The following is a 24,477-nucleotide window of genomic DNA, read 5'->3' as shown; positions in this document are numbered from 1 at the left end:
GGAAATCGAGTATTTGAGAAATAATCAGCGACAGCGCTTTAAAGTGGCGCAGCTTCACGCACCCGGGTGCGGACATTTTGCTCAGCTCCGAGGCGAAGGGTCTGCCCCCAGGAAAAGCCCCTAAAATAAACCCTCGAGGAGGCAGGAGCCAGTCTGCCCGGGAGGAAGGTGGGAGTCCTGCGGGAGCCGGTCCCTCTCCAGCCTGGGAGATCAACAGCAGCAACCCCCGCCCCCCACCCCCCCGCGACGGGGCGGGAGGGAGGAAACTTGGTGTCTTGGGGAGGAACGGGTAGGGGAGCGGGCAGGGCGGGCAGCCCAGGCTGGGGCCATCGGGGGTTTATCTCAAACGGGATTGACGGCAGGAAAAGTCCGCCCGGAGCGCGGGCCTTTCCCAGTTGCACCAGTCATACCGGCGCTGGGCGCTGGGCGAGCGGGAGGAGCGGCCCCGGGGCCGCCGCGCCGGGCGGGAGGCGATGCCCGGTCCCCGCCGCTCCGGCAGCGGCTGCTCTAGAGGGGGGGGCTGCCCGGTGGCCCCGCGGCTGCTTGCGCTGAAGGACCCCCCTGCCGGGCCCCCGCCGGTTGCGCGGGGATTCAACGAAATTCGCAGCTCCGAGGCTCACCTCGGGCTCGGAGCAACCGCCTCCGCGCTGGAGCTTTGGGGAGGGTTTCGGTGCTTTTCTTTTTCTTTTTCTCTTTTTCTTTTCTTTTTGTCTTCTTTTTTTCCTTTTCCTTTTTTTTTTTTTTTTCCTTTTATTTATTTTAACGTCCAGCAAAACTTTCCCTGCTTGGGAGGGACCAGCAGATCGGCTAATTGCGGTGGGAGGCGAGCAGAAAGCAGCAACCCCTCGACAACCCCCCCGCCCCCCCCCGGCTAATCATCCCATTACGAGCCCCATCAGCGGGATAATGACAGCAAAAGAGGGCGGAAACCGCCCGGAAAGCGCGGGGATCCGGGCGGCAATTAATTCCCGTTAATCAAGCTGCAAGGTGTCGCCGCCGGGGAGTGACATCCCCCAAACCGCCTGGCGGCCAATGGGCGCGTTCACACGGAGGGGGGGTGCCGGGGTCCCCGAGCCGGAGTGGCACAAGTTCATTTTCTCCCCCCATCCCCCCCCCCGGCCCCCCCGCGGGGAGGGCGCGCCGCTCCCGCCGCTGTCCGAGGTGCTGAAGGCGCCGCCGGCTCCGGAGCGGCCGCGGGTCCCCGCCGGGCGCTGTCCGAGGTGCTGGCGGGGAAGGGGGGCGCCGTGGCGGCCCGACGGCTGGCCACCCCCTCCGCCCTCCCCTCGCCCTTCCCCATTGATTTCTGGATCATTAAGCGGTTAAGGCGCTGCGAAGCCTCACTATCGATCGCTGCCTCCCCACCTCCGGCTGGGAGCCCCCGGGCTGCCCCCCAGCCCCGCGCCGCCGCCGCTCCGGGCAAGGGTGGGGTGGCCGGGAAAGGCGCCGGGACCCCGGGTGAGGTTGGGGTCCGTCCCCCCTCACCCCACCCCCTTGGCGGCCAAAGTTTGACTCTGCCTCCCTCTTCCCCCCCTCTTCTGTCTGTCTGTCTGTGAGTGCAGCTGGGCGCGATGCTGAAGACGGAGCAGACCTGGATCTAACGCGCAGCGCCTCGGAGAGCCTTGCAGCAATTGTTGCCCGGATCCCAGGCTGAACTTTGCTCTTTTTTTTTTTTTTTCCTTTTTACCTTTTTTTCCCCTCTTTTTTCTTTTCTTCTTTTTTTTTTCCCCTCCTGTTATTGTTAATTATCATTATCAAACCGCTTCTGCCGCGCCCTCCCCGCCAATGCCCGTGTGAGCGCCGGCACCTCGCGGGGGCCATGGAGGGCTCCACCGGGTTTGGGATCGACTCTATCCTCTCCCACCGAGCCGGCAGCCCGGCCGTGCCTAAAGGGGACCCGCTGGCTGGCGACGGCCGGTCCCCGCTGGAGCTGAGCCCCCGCTCGGAGGGCAGCAGCGGGTGCCCCTCGCCCCGCTCACCGGGCCGCGAGTGCCTGGAGGCGGCGGGGCCGCGGCCGGGCCTGGATGCGCACCTCCAGCCGGGGCAGGTCTCGGCTCCCTCCCAGTCGCGGACCGTCACCTCCTCCTTCCTCATCAGAGACATCCTGGCCGACTGCAAGCCCCTGGCCGCCTGCGCCCCTTACTCCAGCACCAATGGACCTCACGGCGGGCAGGAGCCGGCGGGCAGGATCCCCACCAAGCCTGGCGAGGACTTTAGGGAGAAAATGGAAAAAAACACCAGCAGCTCCTCCTCGGACTCGGAGTACAAAGGTAAGAGCCGCTCCTCCGTTGGGCTTTGCAGGGCGGCCTGGACCCAAAGACTCCGGCGGCCCCGAGGCTCCCGCTGCGCCGGGAGCTCGCTGCGGGGCCGGCTGCGACGCGCCCCGCTGATGCGGGGGGTCGCCGCACCGGTCGCCCCCGAAATGACCGCGAGGTCGGCACCAACTTGGGAAAACTTGGGGGTTCGGTGGGGCTCGGCCCGGTGGAAGGGCTTGAGGCGATCGGCGCTTCGCCAAACGCGCCCGGGGGATGCGCCGGGCTGTTTTCCGCCGGGAAGATGCGACTGTTTCGTTCCTACCCGCGGGGAAAGGGGAGAGAAGAACCGGAGGCGGATTTCTGCCTGTGAGGGGGAAAAAAAAAAAAAAAGGAAAGAAAGAAAACAATAATAAAATAACCACGGTTTTGTTTGCCGGGTATTTCCCCTGCTCCGGGGAGAAACGAAAAAGAAAGTCGGCGGAGTTGGACTGGATTTGTATTATTTCTATTATTATTTTGGGGATGGTTTAAAAACGAGGACGGCAGAGAGGGAGCCCGAGCCGCATCCACGGCGCCGGCGGGCCGTGGGGCTGGATGCGGGGGCTTCGGCCTCCCGGGCCCCTTGCCGCCCTTTCCCGGCCTCCTCCGACGGCAGCCGGGGTGGGGGGAGGCACGGGAACAGCACAGGGGGGTTGGGGTCCGTCCTAGCGCCCCCGGAGCAGTTTATCCCGGGTGCCTTCGCCCATCCCGCCCCATCACCCCTGCAAAAACTTTCACCCTGGAAAATTGTTTTGCCGGGTGTTTGCGAGGGGAAGGCGATGGTAGCCAGCTGGGGCGAGAAAGGGGCACCTTGCGGGGCCGCTGGATTTTGGGGGGGCTGGCAGGAAAGGAAGAACCGGGCCGAGCCCCGTCCCGATTGCAAACACACCCTCAGCCCGCCCGGAGCCACCGCGTGAAAACCGGTTCATGGAGGAAAAAACATTCACCCGAATGAGCTCCGAAGGCGGCGGGAGGCTCCGGGCGTCGCGGGGGATTTTCGTTCTGAACGAAGGACGGAGCCCGGGGCCGGGGCCGGCGCTGGAAGCGACCCCGGAGGAAGGTGGCATCGCCCCCCGGTGCCGCAGGGCCGGGCCGGGGAACAGCCGCGATTCCCACCTCGGCGTTTTGTTTTCGCCTCCTACATCCTCCCACCGAATTCCTTCAGCTTTCCTCCCCTTCCCCCAAACCGCCGAGACGCGATGGCAGCGAGGGAGGAGGCGAAGAAACGCTGGTTCTCCGCAACCCCCCGAGCCGGCCAAGCCCGGGCTGGGGGCGCCGCTTTTTTGGGGGGGGGAGGGGGCCGCTTTCCAGCCGCGCTCGGCTCCTCTCCTGCCCCTGCGACGGGGCAGCCCCGGGAAAAACGCTGCTTAAATGTGGGAAAAAACATCCCTTAAATATTGGGGGAAACACAGCTTAAATCGGGGGGGAAACACTGCTTAAATCGGGGGGGAGAACACGGTTTAAATGGGGGAAAAACACAGCTTACATGGAGAGGAAACTACATCTTAATGAGGGTAAAACCGCCGCTCCGGCGGGGAGGCGGGGAAGGTCCCCGCTCCCACCTCGATCCCTTTTTGCTGCTTTGGAAACAGCCTTTCCTGGGGTAAAACGCCCCCGATTTACCCCGCAAAGGGGCTGCGGGGCCGGGCCTGACCCGCAGTGGCAGGATTTGGCCCATGCCAAAATGCCGAAAAATCCGTAATATATATATTTTTATAATTTTTTTCCCTTTTTTTTGTTTTTTGTTTGTTTGTTTGTTTAAGCTAGGACTGGCGGGGCAGAGGCCGTGGAAGCCGCCGAGCGCAGCCCTTTGGCGAGCAGGAACTTTTGAGGCGGCCGGGGGTCGGCGGGGATTTGCCTTCCCCGGGGTGCGGGGGCCCGGGGGCCGCTCCCCTCTGCGCAAAACTCTGCGCAAACTTTCGGGCCTTTCCCGGGAAGGAGCGGGCCCGGGACCCCCGGGTTACCCCCGCCCGGCCTGGTCCGGATCCGGCCCCTTCCCGGAAATTCCCGGGAAGCGGAGCCGGGTCTCCGTGCTCCGGGCTCGGTCTCTGCCGCCGTTTCTGGTTGAAGGGTTTCGCTCCCCGGTGGCTCAATTAACCGGATTATTGTCTTCCTACAGAGAGAAATCAGCTCGCGCTCGGCTCCAGCCCTGTCCCTGCAACCCCCGCCACCCGCAAATTTAACATAAACCCCCGGAAAAAAAAAACAAAAAACAAAAAACAAAAAGCCAAATATCACACCACCAACCAAAACAACAAAATCCGCCGGTTTGTATAAACCGAGCCTTTTTGCCACCTAATCTCCTTCAGGAGGGTGGGGAAGGCGAGCACAAACAGGGATTTGTTTTTTCCCCCTTTTCTATTTTCTGCTCGGAATTTTTCCCATTTCCTACTAATGTTTCGAGGCGTAAATTCCCGCGTCGTTCCGCCGGTGCGTACGTACCGGCCGCGGTAACGACGCGCCGCCAGCCCGTCACATTCGGCAATTTTTAATATAAAACCCGGCGGGGGCAGGGGCTTGCGGAGCCCCTTCCTCAGTATTTCGTTGGGCGCCCAGAAGAAGGGAGGTTTGCTCCGTGCCCCGGCAGCATCCCGGGAGGATGGAGGCTGCTCCGCGGGGAGGGAGAAGCAGCATCTCCCCGGTAACTGCCTTCCCCAAAAATGGGGGCTCCCAATTGTCATTTGGGATTGGTTTTGGTTTAAGTTGAAAAAAGAAAAAAAGAGATGGAGAAAGGAAAGAAAAAAAAAATATCCCAGCATCGAGAAAGGTGTTGGGTTTTGAGGAATAAACCCGGAGCAGGGTCCTGCCCCGGGAGAAATGAGGGGCGAAGGACATGGGGGGGGTCTGGGCAGGAGCGCGGCGGGGCCGGGCCGGGGGTCTCTGCAGCACACCCCCCCGCCCCGCTCCCAGGGCCCCTGGGAAGGGGAAGGGTCGGGCCCGGCTCGGGGCCCCCTCGATCCCCCATGGGCAGCCGAGATTAAAATTTAGGGGGCTGCAGAGCAAATGTACCGTGAGCCCCGCTCGGTACCTGAGCCCGTCTGCTCCGGCTTCTTGCTGCGGTGGGGGTCCCCCCCTCTTCGGAGGGGTATCCCCCTTCCCTCCCTGCCCTGACACGGCCTCTCTTCCTCCCTCTCGGCTCAGTGAAAGAAGAAGGGGACCGAGAGATCTCCAGTTCCCGGGACAGCCCCCCAGTGCGGCTGAAAAAGCCGCGCAAAGCCCGCACCGCCTTCACCGACCATCAGCTGGCCCAGCTGGAGCGCAGCTTCGAGAGGCAGAAATACCTGAGCGTGCAGGACAGGATGGAGCTGGCCGCCTCCCTCAACCTCACCGACACGCAGGTGAAAACGTGGTACCAGAACAGAAGGTAAAAAAGCACCCTTCCCTCCTGGCCACAGCACCGGGGTCCCATCCTGCCCCCTCCCCGGCCCCGCACCCCCAAACCGCGCAGGGTATTTGCACCCCACAACCACCGCGTCCCTCCGGGCACCAAGAGAGCTGCGGTCCCGTGTCTTACCCCACCCCCGGGCCTTTTACCCCAAAGTGAGGGGGAGAAAAGTGATGCCGAGGCCGGGCAGGTCTGGGGCGGGGGGTGCAATCCGTACCCCCAGCCCCGGCAAGGCGGGGAGGCAGAACCGGGCTTCCAGCTAAACACAACAGCATAACACATCGGCCCATTAATAATAGATACCAATTACTGCTTTGGGCATCAATAATTAACGCCCCTTACAGTAATTACACAATTATTATTATGATGAATAATTTACTGGTGGAAATAGGTTTAGCGCTTTAGCGACAAATCTGTAAAAAGGCTGGAGACATGTGACGGCTTCAGTGGATTTATCCGGACACCCCCGCCGGCGCTTCCCCAGCCCCCACCCCCATTGCCACCGCCACCAAACGAGGGACCCCCGGACGCAGCGCCCTAGACCCCCCCCCCCCCGGTCTTAACCTTCCCTCCCATTTCCCGTCCCGCTCCTCCACCCGCAAAGATCCGCGACTTATCAACGCGTCGGGGGGTTGGGGGAGTTTAGGGGTGCTGGGGGTGGGCGCTCATACTCCCCAATCCCTCCGGCAAGGACATGCCGGAGCCGAGGCGGCCCCCCAAGCCCCCTCCCCAGCCGCCTTCCCCGCCGGCGGCCCCGACGTGGGCGAGGTCCCGGGGCTTCCCCGTGAGATCCAGCACACACACATATATATGCCCACATACCTATAGGTACGTATATGTGCATATATATAAAAATATACAGGCATATATATCTATACACACACATATATATATGCCGCAAACGAATGCCCCGGGACGCCGCCCCACGCGTGTGTCCCCGCCGGACTCCCGCAGCGGCCCGAGCGCCCTCGGCCCGGGGGGGATCCCGGAGCCCCGGCTCAGCAGCGGGGCTGCGGGGCAGAGCGGGGATCCCCCGGGTCACCCACCAGGTGCCACATGCTGTTCGGCATTTGCAATCTGGAACTGACACACCAGGAAGGGACTGGAACTGGTCGCGATTTATATCGCGGGGATCGCCACCCCGACAGGATCCCAGCCGGGCTGCGGCTCCGGTGCCTCCGGGGATGCTCCCTGGGCGCTCACGCCGGGCTGCCGCGGCGGGGGACAGCAGGGAGAGACCCCCCCTCCTCGTTCCGTTAACGAGGCCTGCGTTCCTCCGCGCTGGACTGATCCCACTCTACCCCACCCGATCCCACCCCACCCCACCCGACCCGATCCCACCCCATCCCCACCGTACAGGCGGGCCTGCCCCCGGGAGCCAGCGGCGGGGAGCGCGGATGCGCAAGCAGCGCAGCGCCCGGGGAAAGGGGGCGCGCAAAGGGTAAAAGGCCTCGGGAGCGGCTCTTGGAGCATCCCCCCCTCCCTGACCCCCTCTCTCGATTTGTCCCCCCCAGGACCAAGTGGAAAAGGCAGACGGCGGTGGGCCTGGAGCTGCTGGCCGAGGCGGGCAACTACTCAGCGCTCCAGAGGATGTTCCCCTCGCCCTACTTCTACCCGCAGAGTTTGGTCTCCAACCTGGACCCCGGCGCCGCGCTGTACCTGTACCGCGGCCCCAGCGCGCCGCCCCCCGCCCTCCAGAGACCCCTGGTGCCCCGCATCCTCATCCACGGACTGCAGGGCGGCAGCGAGCCCCCCCCGCCCCTGCCCCCGCTGCCCGGCGTCCTGCCCCGGGCCGCGCAGCCCCGGTGAGCCCCGGGCAGCCCCACTGGGCCGCGGGGGCTGGGGGGGGGGCACACCCCCTTGGGGCCGCGTGCAAGTGACAGACTCCCGCTCATCCCCAAATATATATATATATATATATATATAAATGAGACCTCCCCCCACCTCCTTTTTTTAAATATATATAAAGAATGCAAGAAGCAAGGGCGGGTTCGGCAGGACGGACAGCCGGAGGGCTGCCCCCCCCCCCCCCCCCGCGGGGCACCCGCCGCTTTAAACCCCCCTTGTGCCCCCGAAGGGCAGCGGGGCCGCTGCGGGACACCCCCCCTCCAAGCCTGGGACGGGGCCGGGAGCACGGGCAGGAGCCGGCTGCTCCAGGGGGGGCTTTGCCTTTCCGCCTCCTCCCCAGGAACTGCCGGGGGGGCCGAACCACCCCGCCACGGACGGCTGCGGAGAGCCCCCTCCCCGCCATCCCGGGGCACCGGCTCCGCCGCCGGGAAAGACCTGGGGTGGGGGGGGAGTTTGGGGAGGGGGGGTCTCCGCCCGCCGCAGCAAGACTCTGGGACGTCCGTAACTACTAAAAAAAAAAAAACCCAAACAAAAAAAGGGGGAAAAAAAAGCGGCGAAATGTAAATACGGTGCGCAAAATGTATATGAATTATTTATTTGTGAACCCTGAGGGCGTATTTGTGTAAGTGATTCTTGTCAGTCTGTATCCCGAGGCCGGCCCGGCCGGGGCGGGGGGCGCGGGGGGGTCAGCTCCCCCCTTTTTTAAATGTGGAAATAAAACTTCTTTACAAACAAACGGGTCTCGCCTCCGCCGGCCCTTTCTTCCCCCACCCCCCATCCCTCCCCCCCCGGCTTGTTTGCTCTGGCGCCGCCGAGGGAAAGGGAAAAAAGCAAAGTTTTCCCAGCTTCCCACCTCCCACGGCGGGAAGACCCCCCCTCCCCGGGGCTGCCCCCCCCCAGTGCCGGCATGCGGGGCCGGCCGCTCCGCCGCGGGGCTGAGGGCGACGGGGGGGGGGGGGGGGCGCACCGGGGCGCGGGGGTAGCCGCGGCATTGGTGAATTAATAACGCTAATCTTAAGTGTATAATTGCCTAAGTGCTTTAAATGATCGCTTTGGAAAATGGATTGTTTCCACCCTTTAAAAGTGTCGCTCAGCTGGCCGCGGCCAGCGAGCCCGGCAGCTGGTCCCCGGGACAGCCGGGCAGCGCCTCGCCGGCTCGGGGAGCCGACAGATGGGCTGCGGGCTCCCCCCGGCCCCCCGCTCCCCCCCCGGCCCTTCGCAGCCGGCGGGCCCGGCTGTCTGCGGGGCCACCCCCCGCCCCGGCATCCCCCGCCCGGCCCTGCAGATCCCCCCCCCTCCCGCGGCTGCCCTGGCCCAGCCCAGCCCGATGCCCCCGGGCCGGGGGGGCTCTGCCCCGGCCCCCCCCCGGCCCCGCGGGGAGGGTTATTGTCGGCTCGGGCAAATGCGCAGCCACGCCTGGGGGCGAGACCCCCCGGCTTTGTGGGGCCGGCTCGTCCTTTGCATGTGAATGGGGGAGTTTGGTAAATCCCCCCGCTCGGCTGGGGCGAGGAGGAGGAGGAGGAGGAGGAAGGGAGGTCGCTCCCAGCTCGGGGTTAATGAAGTGGGAAAGGAGTCTTTCAGAGAGGCCTGCAAACAACCCCCCTCCCCGGGCAACAAACCCCCGGCCCAAATCCTACATGGATTGACTTAAACCCAGGGGATAAGTGCTTTAAATTAATCTCATTGAATAAGAATGAGGCCAAACAAAACTCTTTAAAATCATATTAAAAATCTATCAAAGGACAACTTGCAGTGGGTGTGCTTTTCATTTTGTGAGCGCAAAGGCAGGGAGCGTACAGCAACCTTCCTCCCATTTACACAGCAGGAATGTGAATCAAAGACATTCTCTAATATTTAATTGTCCTTGTAGCCATAGCAGATTCCTCCTCTTCCGTTAATGAAGTACAAGGCTTCGTTACACGTTTGTAATTGCAATATTTAAATTTGCCATTTCACATCTGGAAGAAGCTGGAAACTCTCCTGTAACAGCAGGTCTGAGCCAGCACCGTAACACTGTGACAGGGGCTGGTTTGTGTCAGGATGGTGGGAGAAAGTGGGGCAGCCCCCCAAGGAAGTCGGGAAGGGGGAACGGCCGCGGGGTCTGCCTGGGAGGGAAGGAGACTGGGGGGGAACCGAAGGCCGGAGCCGTCTCCTCCAGGGACATCTCGTAGCAGAGGCAAGCAAGGCGAGCTTCAAAATAAATCATTTTAGGGAAGACACCACACGCTGGGGGCTCTTGTCAGAGAGCACCGCACTCACCACAGCAACAGCATCTCGTGCGGGAGGGTCTCGGCAGCCCCCAAAGGCACCAAAGGACCAGCTGTGCCTCCAGCCTGAGTGCAGGGGCCGAGACGGGTCCCCGCTACCACAGAACCCACCAGCACCAGTCCCGCACCTCCTGCAGCCCCTGGCCCAGCTGGAAATTCATTTCCAGAGGCTGATGCCAGGCGGGCACGATCCCTGTGAGTCCTCAGGGGTGGGACAGGCTGTGCTGGGATGCAATTCCATGCAGCAGTAAAAATGGCACGGTTGACAAGGAGCACCACTCCCATTGAGGGAACTTTTAGAGGGAACTTTTTTTTACTGCACCAGTTCTGCTCCACCGATTTCTCCCTGGGGTACAGACTCCAACAGACAGGCTGCTGGGGGTCAGTTTGTGTCAGCTCCAGGCTCTGGATCCAAGACACAAACCAGTCAGTGCAGTGGGTTTGCCAGGACTGCACACAATCCTGGCTCTCAAACCCCTTCTGGGCTTCCACCCAGCTCCAGGGCCATCCTCCTCCCCTCCCGACACAGCGTTAACCAGGACCACCACCCCTGGAACAAAGAACAAAAGCTGCTCTGCTGAACATGCCAACACACACAAACTCAATCAAATCAGCAGAATTGTTTCCAGCCAGGATACTTCACAGTTTCATCTGAACACCAAACAAAACCATGCCAGAATAGAAAGCCCAGAACCATCCATGCTTTTCCCGCTCTCTCCCCAGACTTATATTAAAAAACAAGTTGCTGTAGACAGGGAAGTTCTGCCACTTTCCACCCTGCTCAGTTATGGGTGCTGCTCAGCTGTGGGGTACCCGTGCCAAGGTGTCATGTGTGTCACTGAGACACTGAAAGTGCCTGTTCAACCATGACCCTTGTCCCAAGGTGACTCCTTGCTTTTTCCTATTCCTGAAGTGCAAACTCCAGATGTTCCAGCTGCAGAGGAGAGGAGGATGTGGGCTCCCACCACTGGCAAAGGACACAGAGCCAGAAGAGAGCTGAGAAAAGGCACAAGAGCATCTCCAGGGAGAGGCAGGACTTGTGTGCGAGAGCAGAGGAGCAGCACGGGAAGCAAACCCAGACGAGCTCAGGTCTGACTCGCAGGCAGCTTTAGACAAAAGCTCCCAAGTGCTGTCACTTCCCAACCAAACAGCAACTCCAAGCTGAAGGGCAGCAGGGCCCCTGCCATGCACCGTAAGACAAGATCGCAAACCTGGCCCAAGCCAGCACCGGCGCAGTCAGGTGGAGCTGCAGGTGCACCAGGTGACACCCAGAGCCCATCTCCCCACCCTTCCCGGCGGCGCAGGCAGCCCCCCCCCCCCCAGCCAAGCCCCCTGCCACACACCCCACGCACCTCCGAGCAAGGGGACAAATCCATGGTGCTCCACGCCAGGGCTGTGCCAAGGGAACCCACCAGCTCCTGCACCATTTGCGTCCTCTGAGCACCCAGGAGCCTCGGCACCACCAACACCCTGCTCCTGCTGCAGCTCCTCGGCCACCCCTGCTCCACCACCAGTACCACACCTGCCCTGCCTGGGTGAAAAGGTGTTTTGAGTTGAGTACAAATTAACTCCAAAGGTACCAGGTCCTTCCCGAACTGAGATGCAAGGGGATAAAGCCAGCTCAGAGCCGAGCTACAGCTGCCAAAGTGTAAATAAAGGCAGAATCTGGTTCCTGCTAAAGCAGCTACAATTCAAACACACTTTGCACATATGCCTTCAAGTTTATTAAGAGCACACTGTTTAGCTTCAGGTGTGTGCGCGTTTCTTTTAACACTTTCTTGTTTAGCAATCTCCTCCTTTTCCCTAATCGCACAAGTAATCCAGCAGTATCTGCTAAAAGAGGGCAAAGCCAAAAGAAAAAGCCGTTACTTTTTTTTTTTTTTTTAAATCGTATTATTCATCATAACCTTTTGTAACGTCACGTGCCCAGTTAATACAGACGGCACTGAGATTTCCTGGTGTCTCTCACCGATGCACTGTTAGCGTTTATTCCTACTATTATGAATTTGCCAATAGTCCCTATTAATTCACACATGACAGCTACCCAGGGGAAGGTCATATATTTTCCCCTCACGCACAAGATCAGCTCTTCCCAAACTTGCACTCCCTGCATCACTCTCCCTGAGTCATTTTCATCCTCGGGGGTTTCTTTTCTGTTTCAGTTGACATTTGCCTTAAACCTGATTGTGCTTTGGAACAATACTCATAACAAAATCAAATGGGCTTTGTTATTATTTTATCTTAGTCTAATAAACACTGGTAACTTCAGACTCCCTGCAAAAACATGGTTAATTTCATACTGGAGCCTTTTTAGCAACTTTCTGAAGCATTCAAAAAAAGTATTGCAGTAAAATCAGTGTGTTTGGTAATTGCCTGGAAGGAAAAAAAAGTATCTTGGTTCTCAAAAGTTAACGTTCACTTCAGAAATCAAATACTTTTGGGCTGATTGCTTCCCTCCTACAGTCCTTAGTATGACTCACTATAGCCCCAAGTAAGTGCCCTCAATTCCGTATTCACAAAGCAGGCACCATTTTCATCTGGTTATACTCCTTTTTCAGTACTTTTTCCCTGCTGGCACCTGAAATTGCCACTGGATTTGAGCGCTTTCTGGTCCTGCGTTAAGCAACATGCCTGGCTCAGGTCACAGGTGGGCTGCTCTTCCTCCTCCCTTTCCTTGAGGAAAACACAGGTAGCTGGAAGTTGGGTTTTGGCAGAGTTTTGCATGGTTTTGAAACGTGTACTGCTTGGCACTTGTGTTACAGGAGGTGCCGGCAGAAGCATAGGGAGGACGACAGGGAGAGGAGGTGGGTGCTCACCCGTAGGTGCTGGAAGAGTTTGTAAATCTCCTGCACACTGGGGGAGCCCCCGGCCTGCCCCACGCAGCCCCCATGCCTCACCAGTTCAAAGGGGAGTTTTGCCAAGGACTTCACCAGAGCTCAGGTTCCATTTCACATGCTGGGCAATGGCGAACTGCATCTTTTCCTCAGCAGTCCCAATTCTCTGATAAGCAAGAACAAGAAAAAAGGCAAATGGGAAAAGCAAGAAGCCAAATCCATTAGCTTGGGATGTGCTCAAACAAAGCCCAGCCAAAGCAGAGAGAACCCCGCAAGCCGGGGTTACTGCTGGCGAGTGTTAGCAAGAGCCTGCAAAGGCTTTAATGTTCAGAGAGGTGAGACATTTCATACATACTCTGCGTTATATAATTAGGTGTGACAACATGCTGCAGGCAAGGAGAAGTTTGGAGATTGCTGGATTCCACGCTGGCTTCTTCCCACAGTGACAACGTTTGTTCCCAAACTCGGGAGTTTTGACATGAAGTTTTGCGCCCATGAGCTCTGCCCCAAAGGGACCATGTGTCATTACACTGAAGAGTTCTCCACCATCCTACCACTGGCACTGAAATGTAGAGATTCCTTGCAGATGGCAATATCTGACTAACGATGGGTGTCCGGGAATGGACCTTGCCCCTGCACGCAAAGGACAGGAGAGAAGGTGGCAGCAACGTGGCTGCATTACCGGGGACAGAAGCAGAAGTTCCCACCTGTACCATGACAGGGGAAAGGGCAGCCTCCCCTTGCCTCTTAAATATGTTCCTGGACCACCTCCTGCGCCACTCCTGTTTATCTGCTTAAAACTAAGCAAGCAAACAAGATTGTGGAGTGTTTCTACAGGTCTGTTAAACAAGCAAGCATCTCCTGTCTGAGTACACCTGTCTCACTTTCATGTTACACTGACATGACAATTCTTTGAAAAACATATTTAACCTTTTTTATTTTTCTTGCAAAATACACCTTAGAAATGTGGTGCATCTTCAGGAAGCCACATTAAATGGCAGCAGTGCAACAGGACATGCCTGGATTCAGTTCCATTTGGACCTGTGGAATGAAGGGGAGGAGGCCAAGATCCCCAAGATCCCTCCCATATTTGCCTGATAAATTGAAACACTCGTCAGTTGATTTGGCAGGTCACCCTGGCCCCCGGCTGAGGCACTCAAGCAGGTTTTGCAGCCAATGACTGGAAGGTCCCGGCTTATGCTGGAATCTGCTGGTTGCCAGGTTTTCTCTGTTTTTTCTTCTTCTTGACCTTGGATACACCAGTGTCCATCCCACTGGAATATTCAGATCGCAAGATCTCAGCGAGGCGATGTTTTCCATGGGTCTTCTTGAGAAGGTCAGACCTGAGGGAAGAGAAGAGGAATTAGATTTCCTTCTCTCTGAAATGCTGCTAGGTGGGTTACTTATTTTACAGCCGTGGAAAGTGACATTTGCGCATTAGCAGAAGAACAGCTTCCTTTTCTTGAGGCTTGATTTGAAATTCTGTCTCATGCAAAATTAGATATTGTTGTGACAGGTTTTCACAAAGGTGGCAAAATATCATGCCGTTTTTAAAAGCAAGTCTTTGTTCTGTACAAATGCTCTTGCAGGGGTGGCGGGGAGAAGGAGGGAAGGTTGTGCGCTGAAGACTGATGAATTAGGTGACACAGCAGTTTGAAAATTATAATAATAATAAAAAAATTCTAACAGCCTTAAGACATCGAACAATGGAAACATTTTATAAACAGAGCTTAAATCCAGAGCTTGAAAACAGAAAAACCCCAAACAAACAAGCAAAAAAATGAAAATGTCAGGAGTCTAAACCCAACAGACTCTTTTCTTGCAGCATCCTGCAGACATCACATGCACCTTGCAGCCTCCCTCTCCAGAGACCAGCTTTTGCAAAGGTAGCTGCATTCTGCCCAGCCACTAAACTCCAACATGGATCTCCCTGTAGCCCTAAACTGCCAGCTATAAATATAAAAACCCACTCAGCATTTTTCCACCACACGTTCTGCCACTGTCCTGCTCTGTAACCTTGGGCAAATCTCATCCTCATTGCTGCTGTCACCCTCGCTTATTTAAGCTGCCCTCTCTTCAGTGCAGGACCTGTTGCTCCCTGCCATGTTCCCATGGCCCTGGGCACAACGGGGCAGCCACAACTATCGGTGGCTGCACACCCTGCTCTCCTCTTTATAACGACCAGTAACAGATCCCAAAAATTTCCAGCGAAGTGAACAGAAATCTACCTGTCCCTCTAAATATGAGGGAATTGAAGAGAAGCCCCACATCCACGCCAGCATGCATTTATGACAACACACGGACCTCAGTGATCCTGAAGGTTGATGTCTTACAGCACTGCCTCTCGTAGTTCCCTTCAGGTGTCCAGAACCATGTCAGGGATCACAGGAGAAGGAAGGATTTTTGGCTGCAGCAACAGATCATCCTATTCATTAGGCCAAAGACACAAAGGCAGCAAGGGAAACAAACTCTTGGCTGTCTGGGTCTTTGTTTATGACTGAAAGACTTTTCCTTGAAAGAGAAAGCCTAGAATACACAGGCGAAAAGACTCCACTACCTTGCTGTAGTCTCCATTCTTACATTAATTAAAAGATTCTGCGTTGGCAGAAGTGCTAGAGCCTGGGCATACCAGAGAAACAAGATGCGCAGCCACTGCTCTCTTTGAACCCACAGAAACTAAGGCAAAAAGACAGCACTGCCTCAGAAGGGACTGCGCAGCTCACAAAGCCAAGCCATGGTCGGGCATGCCGTCCTGCAGCACCTCCAGCAGCAGATGTGCCTTGTCCCACCGCCCTGCTGAACCCACCGGCCCCAGCGGCACAGAGGATGCTGGGGGGTGCACACACAGTGCCAGGTCAAGGTGTGCCCTCCACCCACCCAGCTCTGCTGCAAAAACTGTGCAGCGCAGCTGTACGCTCTGCTCAACACCCTCCATCACCCGATAAAGTTTCTATTTGACACCTTCCTTGTGTCTCCAACCATTTACTACAGTAATTTGAGGGTTACCAAGCAACAGATCAGTTTACTTAACAACAGGGAACTATCTGCTGCAAAAGGACAAGTAATCCACCAGTAGCTGCCGGGCTGAGTTTCAGCTCAGCAGGGAGGTTGTCCAACGCTTTATTATCAATCAGGTGAAATCATTGCCCAATTAGTAAATCAATACCCCCTGCTGTGGTGATCAGCTGTACATAGAAAAGCCAGGATGCAGGGAAAAGGGAGGTTTCTCCCTCTATCAGGGCCACAAAAATCAATGGAGCTGTGCTGTGGAACCTGCACTGATCACTGGGAGAAGCAAAGCAGCTGTCAAGGTCCTGTTTAACCACGAGATGGAAGAGCCACAGGCAACAGCAACGGTCTGCAGCGACAGCATACCAGGAAAAGTGCACGAGGTTGGGATCCCTGGCTGGATTCTGATTCCTGTTATAAACCTGTAAATTTCCCTCTCTGCTCAGCTGGTGAAAGTCTCTGGGGCTCTGCCAGAGCAGTCAAGATAACATCGGCGAGGAAAGGTGCCCTGTGGTTATGAGACAAAGCCCAGGAGAGCAGAGCGAGACCTTGATACTGGCCCTCTGAGCATCCTTGGGCAAGGCATTTAATCTCTTTGGCCTTCATGTCCATTTTTCCACCTCATAACCCGGGATGACCGCATTTTCCTTGTTGCCAGAGGCTGGGTGGGACGTTAATTTAAGAGAGCTGCGTGGTGATACTGGATACTGTGGCAAAAAGCTTCACAGAAAGGCTGTAAACGTAAGATGCCTTTGCAACACAGACAGAACCCATGTTCCCATCACTGGATAAACACATGGATTGTCAGCATCTCTTTCTGTGATCTCACGTCTAGATATCACATTATATTGAGACCTAATGAGAACACACCATGTTGATAACGGGCAGGGAAATCCCTCCCTCCAAACACAACAGCCAGTCTTTAGGTGGGGAACTACAAACCAGCACAGCTAAGGGGAACTTGCAGGGGAAAAAAAGATTCACTAATGACCGACCCATCCCAATCTGCTACGACCCATCCCAATCTGCTACGTGCCAAGATTTCAGCAGGGCTTGAAGGAGAAAGGAATGTTCAAACCGATGGGAAAACAGCCACTTTTATTAGCTGGGGGGAAATGAGACAGGAATAGAGAAGTCATAACTCAGAAAATGAAACAGCCCCAACATGTGAATTAGGAAGAACCTGTCCCTGAACATACGCCGCTTGACTTCTCTGTTGCTGTCCAGCACGCTGGGTGTTGGGTGCGGTGACATACTGGATGCAGAAGCACCACTGGACTACTCCTCTTCTACACTAGATACAGGGTATCAGGACTCCCATAAAGACAGATGGGAACTGGTAAGCAGCCAGAGGAGTGAGCAGAGATGAGGCAGCACTGCCTTCTAACTGCTAGCTGGGGGGAACATCACCCCATCGTTTGCAAGGCTGAACCTAGACCCAACCACTGCTTTGGGCTTTATGTTCCAGGTACAGGGCAAAAGCCACATCACCCCAAGATTTGTCTAATCACCTCATTATCGAGAGGAGAGAAAGGTGCTTTGCACAGCGAGGAAGGGAAGGCAGAGAGCCTAGTAACTGCTTGGCACTGTCTGAGAAAGCTCCTCTCCTCCTCAGGGAGGCAGAGGAAGAAATAAAAGACCAAGGTTTACAGCTGCCTGCGCACATCTGTAATTAAGCTGCAACCTCACAAAAGCTGGTACCAAGAGCCTCAGCAAAGAGACAATAAGGAAACAGAGGAACTGTCCCCAGATGACTTTGTTATATCCTGAAAGGCCGAAGACCAGGCCAGAGACAAACTTTTAAAGATAAAAAAAGCTCTGCCCTCCTCCAGAAAACTGGAATGATGTCATTTACTCTTTAAACTTGAGAAACTTGCGAATCTTGCTGAATACATAACTGAATGATGAAAAGGCAGGATGGGGGCATCTGGAAGAAACAAGAGAGAAAACAACTGTCCAGTGAAGGAAAGAGAAAAAAAAATTACTCTTTCCTCTACCTCAGTTTCCTTCTACCTCCATCTGCAGAGCCACTCACAGCACGCTGCTCCCCTTCCCCATCCCACTCAGGAGCTGCAATGGTCCGCAGGGGTGCTGGTGCTACCCAACCCTCCACCGCAGAGGAAATCTGAACAATCTGGACTGCTTTCCTTTTCTGGCCCCTTGACTCTCAACTCTTTGCTTTGCTCAAGAATACCAGAAAAGATGCTAGACAAATCTTTTTTCACATCATAAAAAAACCTAACAAACAACCCAAAATCCAAACAGGTGAATGCAGCATAGGTGATTTGCCTGAAATCCTCTCTGTTGTTTCCAGCTCTGTCTTCTGCTCTGCCACACAATACCAACTTGGCCACAGAAACCCCACCCAGCTTACACGCAACACACCTTTCAACACGCTCAGTCTGTGACTTCCACACATCTGGGGTCATCGATGGCTTTGTGAGCTCTGAAGACACCATCTGCCGAATTCCACAATCACTAGCAACAAGATGGTAGCGCAACAGAGACTAGACTATGGCAAAAAAAACCCAAGACAAGCATGCTGAACTACACTTTGAGGATGTTCAACATAGCTGAGATCCCGTGGACAGCTACAAGGCACAAACAGAAGAGGAAGAAAAGTGTACACAAACTCTTTGTTTCTATATAACATCCCATTCACGTCCCAAGCACTACTGAGCAGTTCACAAGAATGAAGAAATTTCACCAGCTGATCTCATCCGACTGAATTCGTTACAATGGGCAAACCATGATCCTGGACGTGGAGACACTCGAACATTCAGGTGTGAAAGGACCAAGTGACAACAGTAAGAAAAGGAACAAGTATCTGACACCATTTTTTTGCTTTCATTCCAAAACTCTAGTGTGTATGTTTCATTGACACACCTGCTTCATTAGAGAATGGAATGACAAGCTGATCTCCAAGCCAAAACCTCCTACGTGCCAGAGCAGCGGTACACATACATGCATGGTTTCTTGGGTATCATTTGATGGCTCAGAAAATGCCTTTGATAGTCTTTTTACCTGAATGGTGAGCAAGCTTATTCTTAAGAGAGATAGGTGTCTCCTTCTACACGGTTGGCATTGCTGTCTGCTCCTTTGTCTTAAGCTGTGTGAAAACGTTGGTGCAATGCAGTGCAGCAAGTGTGGTGACCTTTAACCAACTCACAGCACGTGCGGCAACCAAAGGCTCCCACATTGCTCCAGCTGAGGGAGAAGGGGCATAAAGTTCTGATGCATAGTCCCAGAACTCATGGTGTGTCTTTGGAGGAGACAAGAGTAGGTTGTTTCATTTATCAGAAACATTTCAACACGGATCGTGCTATCAATCTGCCTGACAGCATCTCCAACAGCTCTTTGAAATTGTGCCAGCAACAGAGCTGGGTTACCTCTGGGCCAAGGCTGCTACAACACCTGCTTTTTCTACTTACAGTGTTGGATGAACCATCTGCAGCCAACACAACCCTGTTCGGTTTGGGTTTTCCGTTGTTGTTTTTTGTGGACTGGGGGGCAAGAAATTCATCAGCAATCCTACACTGCTCTCGACAAGTCAACAGATGGCCTAGGTATCTGTTACCAGCCGATGCAAACGCTAGCTTGAGAAGATCAAGGAAAATTATTACCCAGTCAGAACGAACATCAAGCGCTGTTCCAGAACAGTCCGAGCAGAGCAGCCTTCACACCATGGTATGCTAAACAGTAAAGCACATCCTACCCCTGCTGAAGTCAACTGTATTTCAGCTACACAGAAAGAGACAAGACCCCATGGTTTCACTTTCACTACTATCCCCTGGTCTTCATCCTATGGAGAAAGGATGAAAGCACCACTGGGAGGCTGGGAACTTCCCAGGATTCTTGCTTCTGTCAGGCTCTTTCCCAGCCTAAAGGTCAAAATATATTTCAGAGCGAGCTGATAATTTTTTTGGGGAGTACCAAACGGCACAGAGCTTTTCCAGCCCCCTGTGCCAGCCATATAGGCTCGCTCAAAGAGGGAGCAAAGCCTCTGTGCTGTGGCTGTGGTGGAAGAGGACAGTAATAAAGGGCATTGCTGCATGCAGATAACAATCATATGGATTTTACAACTATAAAACTTTAATTTCATAACAGGACTTTGTTATCATGATGTGGTAAGAAGGACTCATCAGTGTCCCTGAACTGCCTTAATGAAGACTGATGGTGATGTCTGCTTTCACAGCAGCCACATCTCCTACTCTAATTTTTGGATCCATTTGCACTTCAGTCCATGAAAACATGCTCTTACCTGAGCTCCAGTCTGGATTTCTAGAGCAAACTGCCCAAACCAAGTTAAATTCCCTGCCGGCAGAATTCCAAACTTGCATTTTGACTAATCAAGCGATATTAGGAGAGTTGCAAATGGTGCACAAAAACTGGCAGGCAAACTGCTTCTAATAATTAGACAATTGCTGTGCAGGGAGACCCAGCTGCAGCCTTGATTCACAAGCCCTGTCAATAGAAGCATTAGTCTTTCCAAAATTGTCAATGCCAAGACGTTCAAAAGTGGAATCAAAGATATGAGGTAGGAGAGAAGGTAAAAGGCTACTAGCTTTCACCCAAAGGAGATTGCTGCTGTTGCCATGTGAGGGAGGACACCCAGGGTTACAAGGTGTATTTCCCACCAGGAGTCTAATTCTATCTGACCACTAAATGCTGAAGAATAAATTAGCACCATAATATTACAGCCAAAACCTTAAGAGCATGATGATATCCATATTCAGAGCGCTGGCAGTGTAATAATGATATGAATCACAAAAAGGGTTGGGTCAGAAGGGTCCTTAAGGATCACCCAGTTCCACCCCCCTGCCACGGGCAGGGTCACCTGCCACTATCCCAGGTTGCCCCAAGCCCCGTCCAACCTGGCCTGGAGCACTTCCAGGGATGGGGCATCCCCAGCTGCTCTGGGCAGCCTGTGCCAGCGCCTCAGCACCCTCACAGGGAAGAATTTCTTCTTAATATCTAATCTGGATCTGCCCTCTTTCACTCTAAAGCCATCCTGCCTGGGGGTGGATGAGGAGCCAACTGAGAGAGCTTAGGGGTCAGGAGTAAAGGGAGGGCAAGGCCAGCTGACATCGTAGTGGGGGTCTGCTACAGGCTGCCCGGCCGGGAAGAGCGAGCGGATGAGGCCCTCTACAGACAGACAGGAGCAGCCTCACGTTGCCCTCAAACAAGCATCCTGGACACCTTTTCTTGATCCCATTTCAGTTAAGGGTTGGACTTAAACTCTGAAGCATGAGGGGATTTTCACCTTAATTTTTATACTCACTTTTTGCACATGATGTAGCACCAATGAATACTCATACATAAATTCAATCTTTCTGAGCACTTGTAGATATCCTGTGGCGATGAGTTCCACGGAATCTATTGAACTTAAAGATTTACCTCTTGCTTTGTAATGGCTTGAATTCATAAACAAGGCAAATTAAGTGGCAATTCCTCCTTACAGTGAAGCCCTCTGGGATCATACACCAGTCTTCCAGAGTTCAAAAGGAGAAAACAGACCATCGGTCACCACAAAATCCCATAAACCTCAACTGATCCAAAATGCAAAATATTTGAGTAGCACAGCAATTGCTTGGTAGAATGGCAATGGGTCTTCCGCATCTGCATTGTGAAAAAGTCAAAAGACATGTCTAGCTGGCATGTCAGCCCCTTCCTGTGTGTGCTGCCTCTCTGCAGTGACCGAAAGACAGTTAATCCCTCAATGGAAGTGAGATCAGCTTCCTTGCGTCTACCCTTCAGCAAAAGCATGAGCCTAGACACTTACTAAGCTGATGTACTGTAACTTAATATGCAGTATCTGGTTCATGTGCTTATCTCTTACCTAAATAGAGCATTTCAATTTTCCCCAAAAAATCACGAGCAATTATTTTTTCCATCTTCAGATCAGGTTTTGCAGGAACCACTACAGCTAAGGGGCCAGTTGGTTTGCACAAAGAGGTTTAAAAAAAATACATGAAAGTTTTACATGTGCATTCAGGATGGGGCTGCTTGCACATTGCAGCACTGAACCATCACACACCTGGCTGCTCTGTCTTCCTGTCTCACCTTCACCAAGCAGGCTCTCTAAGGAGGTGCTAAGCACAAAAGGAGACTTCAAAAGAAATGAAAAGTTTTCTTTGTCCTCTTAAGGAAACATTTAATGATTGCTTTTGCCCCACTTCCAACCTGGACTGCCTGTTCTTTATTCTCTGGGCAGGTGCTGAGAGATGAGGCTTTAGTGAGCAGACTGATTAAAACCAAGTATTGGATGTTTGGAGACAATGTGTAATACGACAACCAACACTCATAGCATCACGTGAGAAATATAATTAAAAAGATTGCTCTGTGACTACGCTGTTGTAATTTCAAGCCTTGCATTTTACAATCAAAACCCATTTGTCTCCTAAATGGCAGGCTAAATTCTGCTTTCTGCTTTGTCAGTGTGAAATCAAAAGCAATTATTTGTAAGTTAACAGTACTATCTTGAATTTATGGTAGTGAAGACTGAATTTGAATCTATATTCACTTTCTCTAAGCTATCCTATAAATACTAATATCTTCCCCCCCCCCCTTCTTCTTTTTAAAGCACACACAGAGAAAGCTGATTAGAAGCAAGTTTCACAGGCGAGAACAATTGTTGCACATCACAACTCTGGCTATTTCTGCAGGGTCTTAACTTTCCAGATGCTCACAGATTTGAAATCTGCAGCTTGAGCCATGACAAACCTGTGCGAAGTCTGCCCACTTTCCCTGAGCTGCAATTATATGATCCACGTGCAAATGAGATTTCAAATCACTCTCAGACCATTTGTTCTAACACCTCCACGTCCCCCAACTCCATGCATCCTGTGCATAACCTACCTACTGTATCTTGAGCTTGTCTGTACTATAATAGGATGAAGACTTGGGGAGGAGGAACGCTGTCTAAAAGAGGTTCGTAACAAGGGAAAAAGTAGCTCTAACAGAGTAGCAACATCATAGGAACAGAGAGAGGCATTGTTGCAGGCCAAGTAATCCTGTGACACGCTACTGTCAGTCATAGCTCGACACCCTGCTGGGCCAGCAAGACATCAAAGCCCACCCCATACCATCTTACATGCTCTTTATCGGCTAATCAGGCTATTCTTCCTGAAATAAAGCTCCGTTAAATCCCCTGCTCACAGGGGCATTCCCATCCTGTTGCCCATCTGCTGGTGAGGGTCAGCTGAAGCAGGAGGCAGATCGGTGGCCTGTCCCTGGTGGCTTCTCAAAGCAGGACAATGCGGTCTCTAACTTTTTCATTTTAAAATCCCTTCCCCTTGCATTCCCTGCCCCCCCCCCCCCCCCCCCCCGCCCCCCCCGGATATGTACATGTGCAAGAGATGTCACCAGCCCAGGAACAATTATGTGGATTAGTGCTTTAATCGCAAGGCTAACGTTTGCTAATAAAGTTTGCAGCAACAATTACATGGAAAGAGTCACAACTGATACTGATAAAAGAAAAAAAGATTTTCCTCTTTTGAATTATTGCAGTGATTTTACTGGCAAGCCAGAGGTTCATATCCTGCTGTTGTGCCAGGGAAGTCAGTGAGCCCTTAACATTTGTAATCTCAAAAGAGAGGATTACCTACCCTGTGAAAGGAACTCATAGCAGCAAGGATTGGACGTACTGAGCACCTTCAGCTCCATTTCAAGCAGAGAAGAAGATTCAGGGCTCTGCTCCTCCAGAAGCATCAGGAGTCTCAAATTCCTTACACAGGGCAGGAGAACCTAGGAACAGCCCTGTCCGTGCACTAAAGGGGAAAGAACTGTAACCCTAGGTTTGCCACAAATGCTTCTTGGGAGATTTCATATGATTTTGCAGAAATGCTTGTGCCAGAACTACTTAAATCTACAGGCAGCAGAGCACAAGTTTGTAGAAAGATCATTTCTACCAACAGACCTGTGCTTTGATTTGGGCTTCTACTTACATAACTACAGTCAATCATACAACTAATAACTAAAAAAAACCCGACAAAACCACTGTAGTCCTCCCCTTTCCCTCAGGTACTAATCTAATGTCGTCTTATGAAGCTGCATCTGACCATTCTGCAAGGATAGACACAATTTGTCCTGTGGCAAATCTAACAGCCAGGAAACTGCTGGTGAACTACAGGAGAAAGCTTACAAAATACTGCTTGTCTAGTGTAGAAAAGGTGATAAAAAAAGGCCAGAGGAGGCCACAGAAGGCCTTTAAAGACAGTAAGACACATGCTTTGCTCCTGATGCAGTGCTATTTGTCAAGACCAGGAAGGAAGAGACTATCCTGAGAGATAAATCAGCACTCATACAGCCTTGCTCAATGCACAGGACGGTCAACTTCAAATTTGAGAACTGGAAATATTAATTTCTCTGCTATTTCCTTGACGCTTTTATCATCCCATGCCCTACACCAACAGCAAGTACTTATAAGCACAGCTGTATCTGTGAGAGCCTTTCCCTACACAGGGATGAGGCCAAAGAGTTGCTACGGCAGTCAGTTCTGAGCCAGGGATCACAGTCCTCTGTAGGACCATGCAACTGGAAGTGGGGATGCAAATAGAAAATATCTGGCAGCTTCTACTACAAAGATGCTTGGCCATGACAACAGGACTGCTGCTGGAGCGACCCGTGCAAGAACCACTCCAATATATGGAGAGCCTCATGCTTCACTCCGGAACACTGCCTGTACCCTTCCTCATCCTTCACGGTCACTTGAGTGAAGTACAAATAAGTAAAAATTAGGCTGTTTCTGCTCCTAAGACTCATAGAAGATGGTGTTTTTCAAGTGCTCAGAAAATTGAAAAGCTGCAACAACACGTAGGCTGATCTATATAGGTACATCTACA

General features: G+C 53.6%; 2 protein-coding genes across 6 annotated transcripts in view; one reads left to right on the top strand and one right to left on the bottom strand.

Moving 5' to 3' along the window:
• The first annotated feature begins 1,816 nt into the window (after positions 1–1,816).
• Positions 1,817–7,485, top strand: BARHL1 (BarH like homeobox 1). Its single transcript, XM_037401418.1, has 3 exons — positions 1,817–2,267; positions 5,433–5,655; positions 7,191–7,485. The coding sequence occupies exons 1-3, from the start codon at positions 1,817–1,819 to the stop codon at positions 7,483–7,485; spliced, it is 969 nt and encodes a 322-aa protein (XP_037257315.1).
• Positions 7,486–11,595: 4,110 nt separating this feature from the next.
• The window catches only part of DDX31 (DEAD-box helicase 31), a 52,523-nt gene continuing 39,641 nt past the window's right edge, over positions 11,596–24,477 (bottom strand). For 4 of the 5 annotated variants that reach the window (XM_037399226.1, XM_037399223.1, XM_037399224.1 and 1 more), the window contains one exon: positions 11,596–13,968. In XM_037399226.1, coding sequence (XP_037255123.1) covers positions 13,821–13,968 — 148 coding nt within the window. In that variant the 3' untranslated portion in view covers positions 11,596–13,820. The remainder of the gene's footprint in view (positions 13,969–24,477) is intronic. The other variant, XR_005106084.1, reaches the window with a different exon arrangement.

This window comes from Falco rusticolus, chromosome 9 (genome assembly GCF_015220075.1).
Source record: "Falco rusticolus isolate bFalRus1 chromosome 9, bFalRus1.pri, whole genome shotgun sequence".
Taxonomy (NCBI): Eukaryota; Metazoa; Chordata; class Aves; order Falconiformes; family Falconidae; genus Falco; species Falco rusticolus.
Note: the sequence above shows the minus strand (reverse complement) of the source record. Positions and strands in the feature narration are given on the sequence as shown.

Coding starts and splice junctions, on each gene's coding strand:
- BARHL1 (XM_037401418.1), top strand. CDS start 1,817: ATGGAGGGCTCCACCGGGTTTGGGATCGACTCTATCCTCTCCCACCGA. Junction 2,268..5,432: donor CTCGGACTCGGAGTACAAAG/GTAAGAGCCGCT, acceptor CTCTCGGCTCAG/TGAAAGAAGAAGGGGACCGA. Junction 5,656..7,190: donor ACGTGGTACCAGAACAGAAG/GTAAAAAAGCAC, acceptor TGTCCCCCCCAG/GACCAAGTGGAAAAGGCAGA.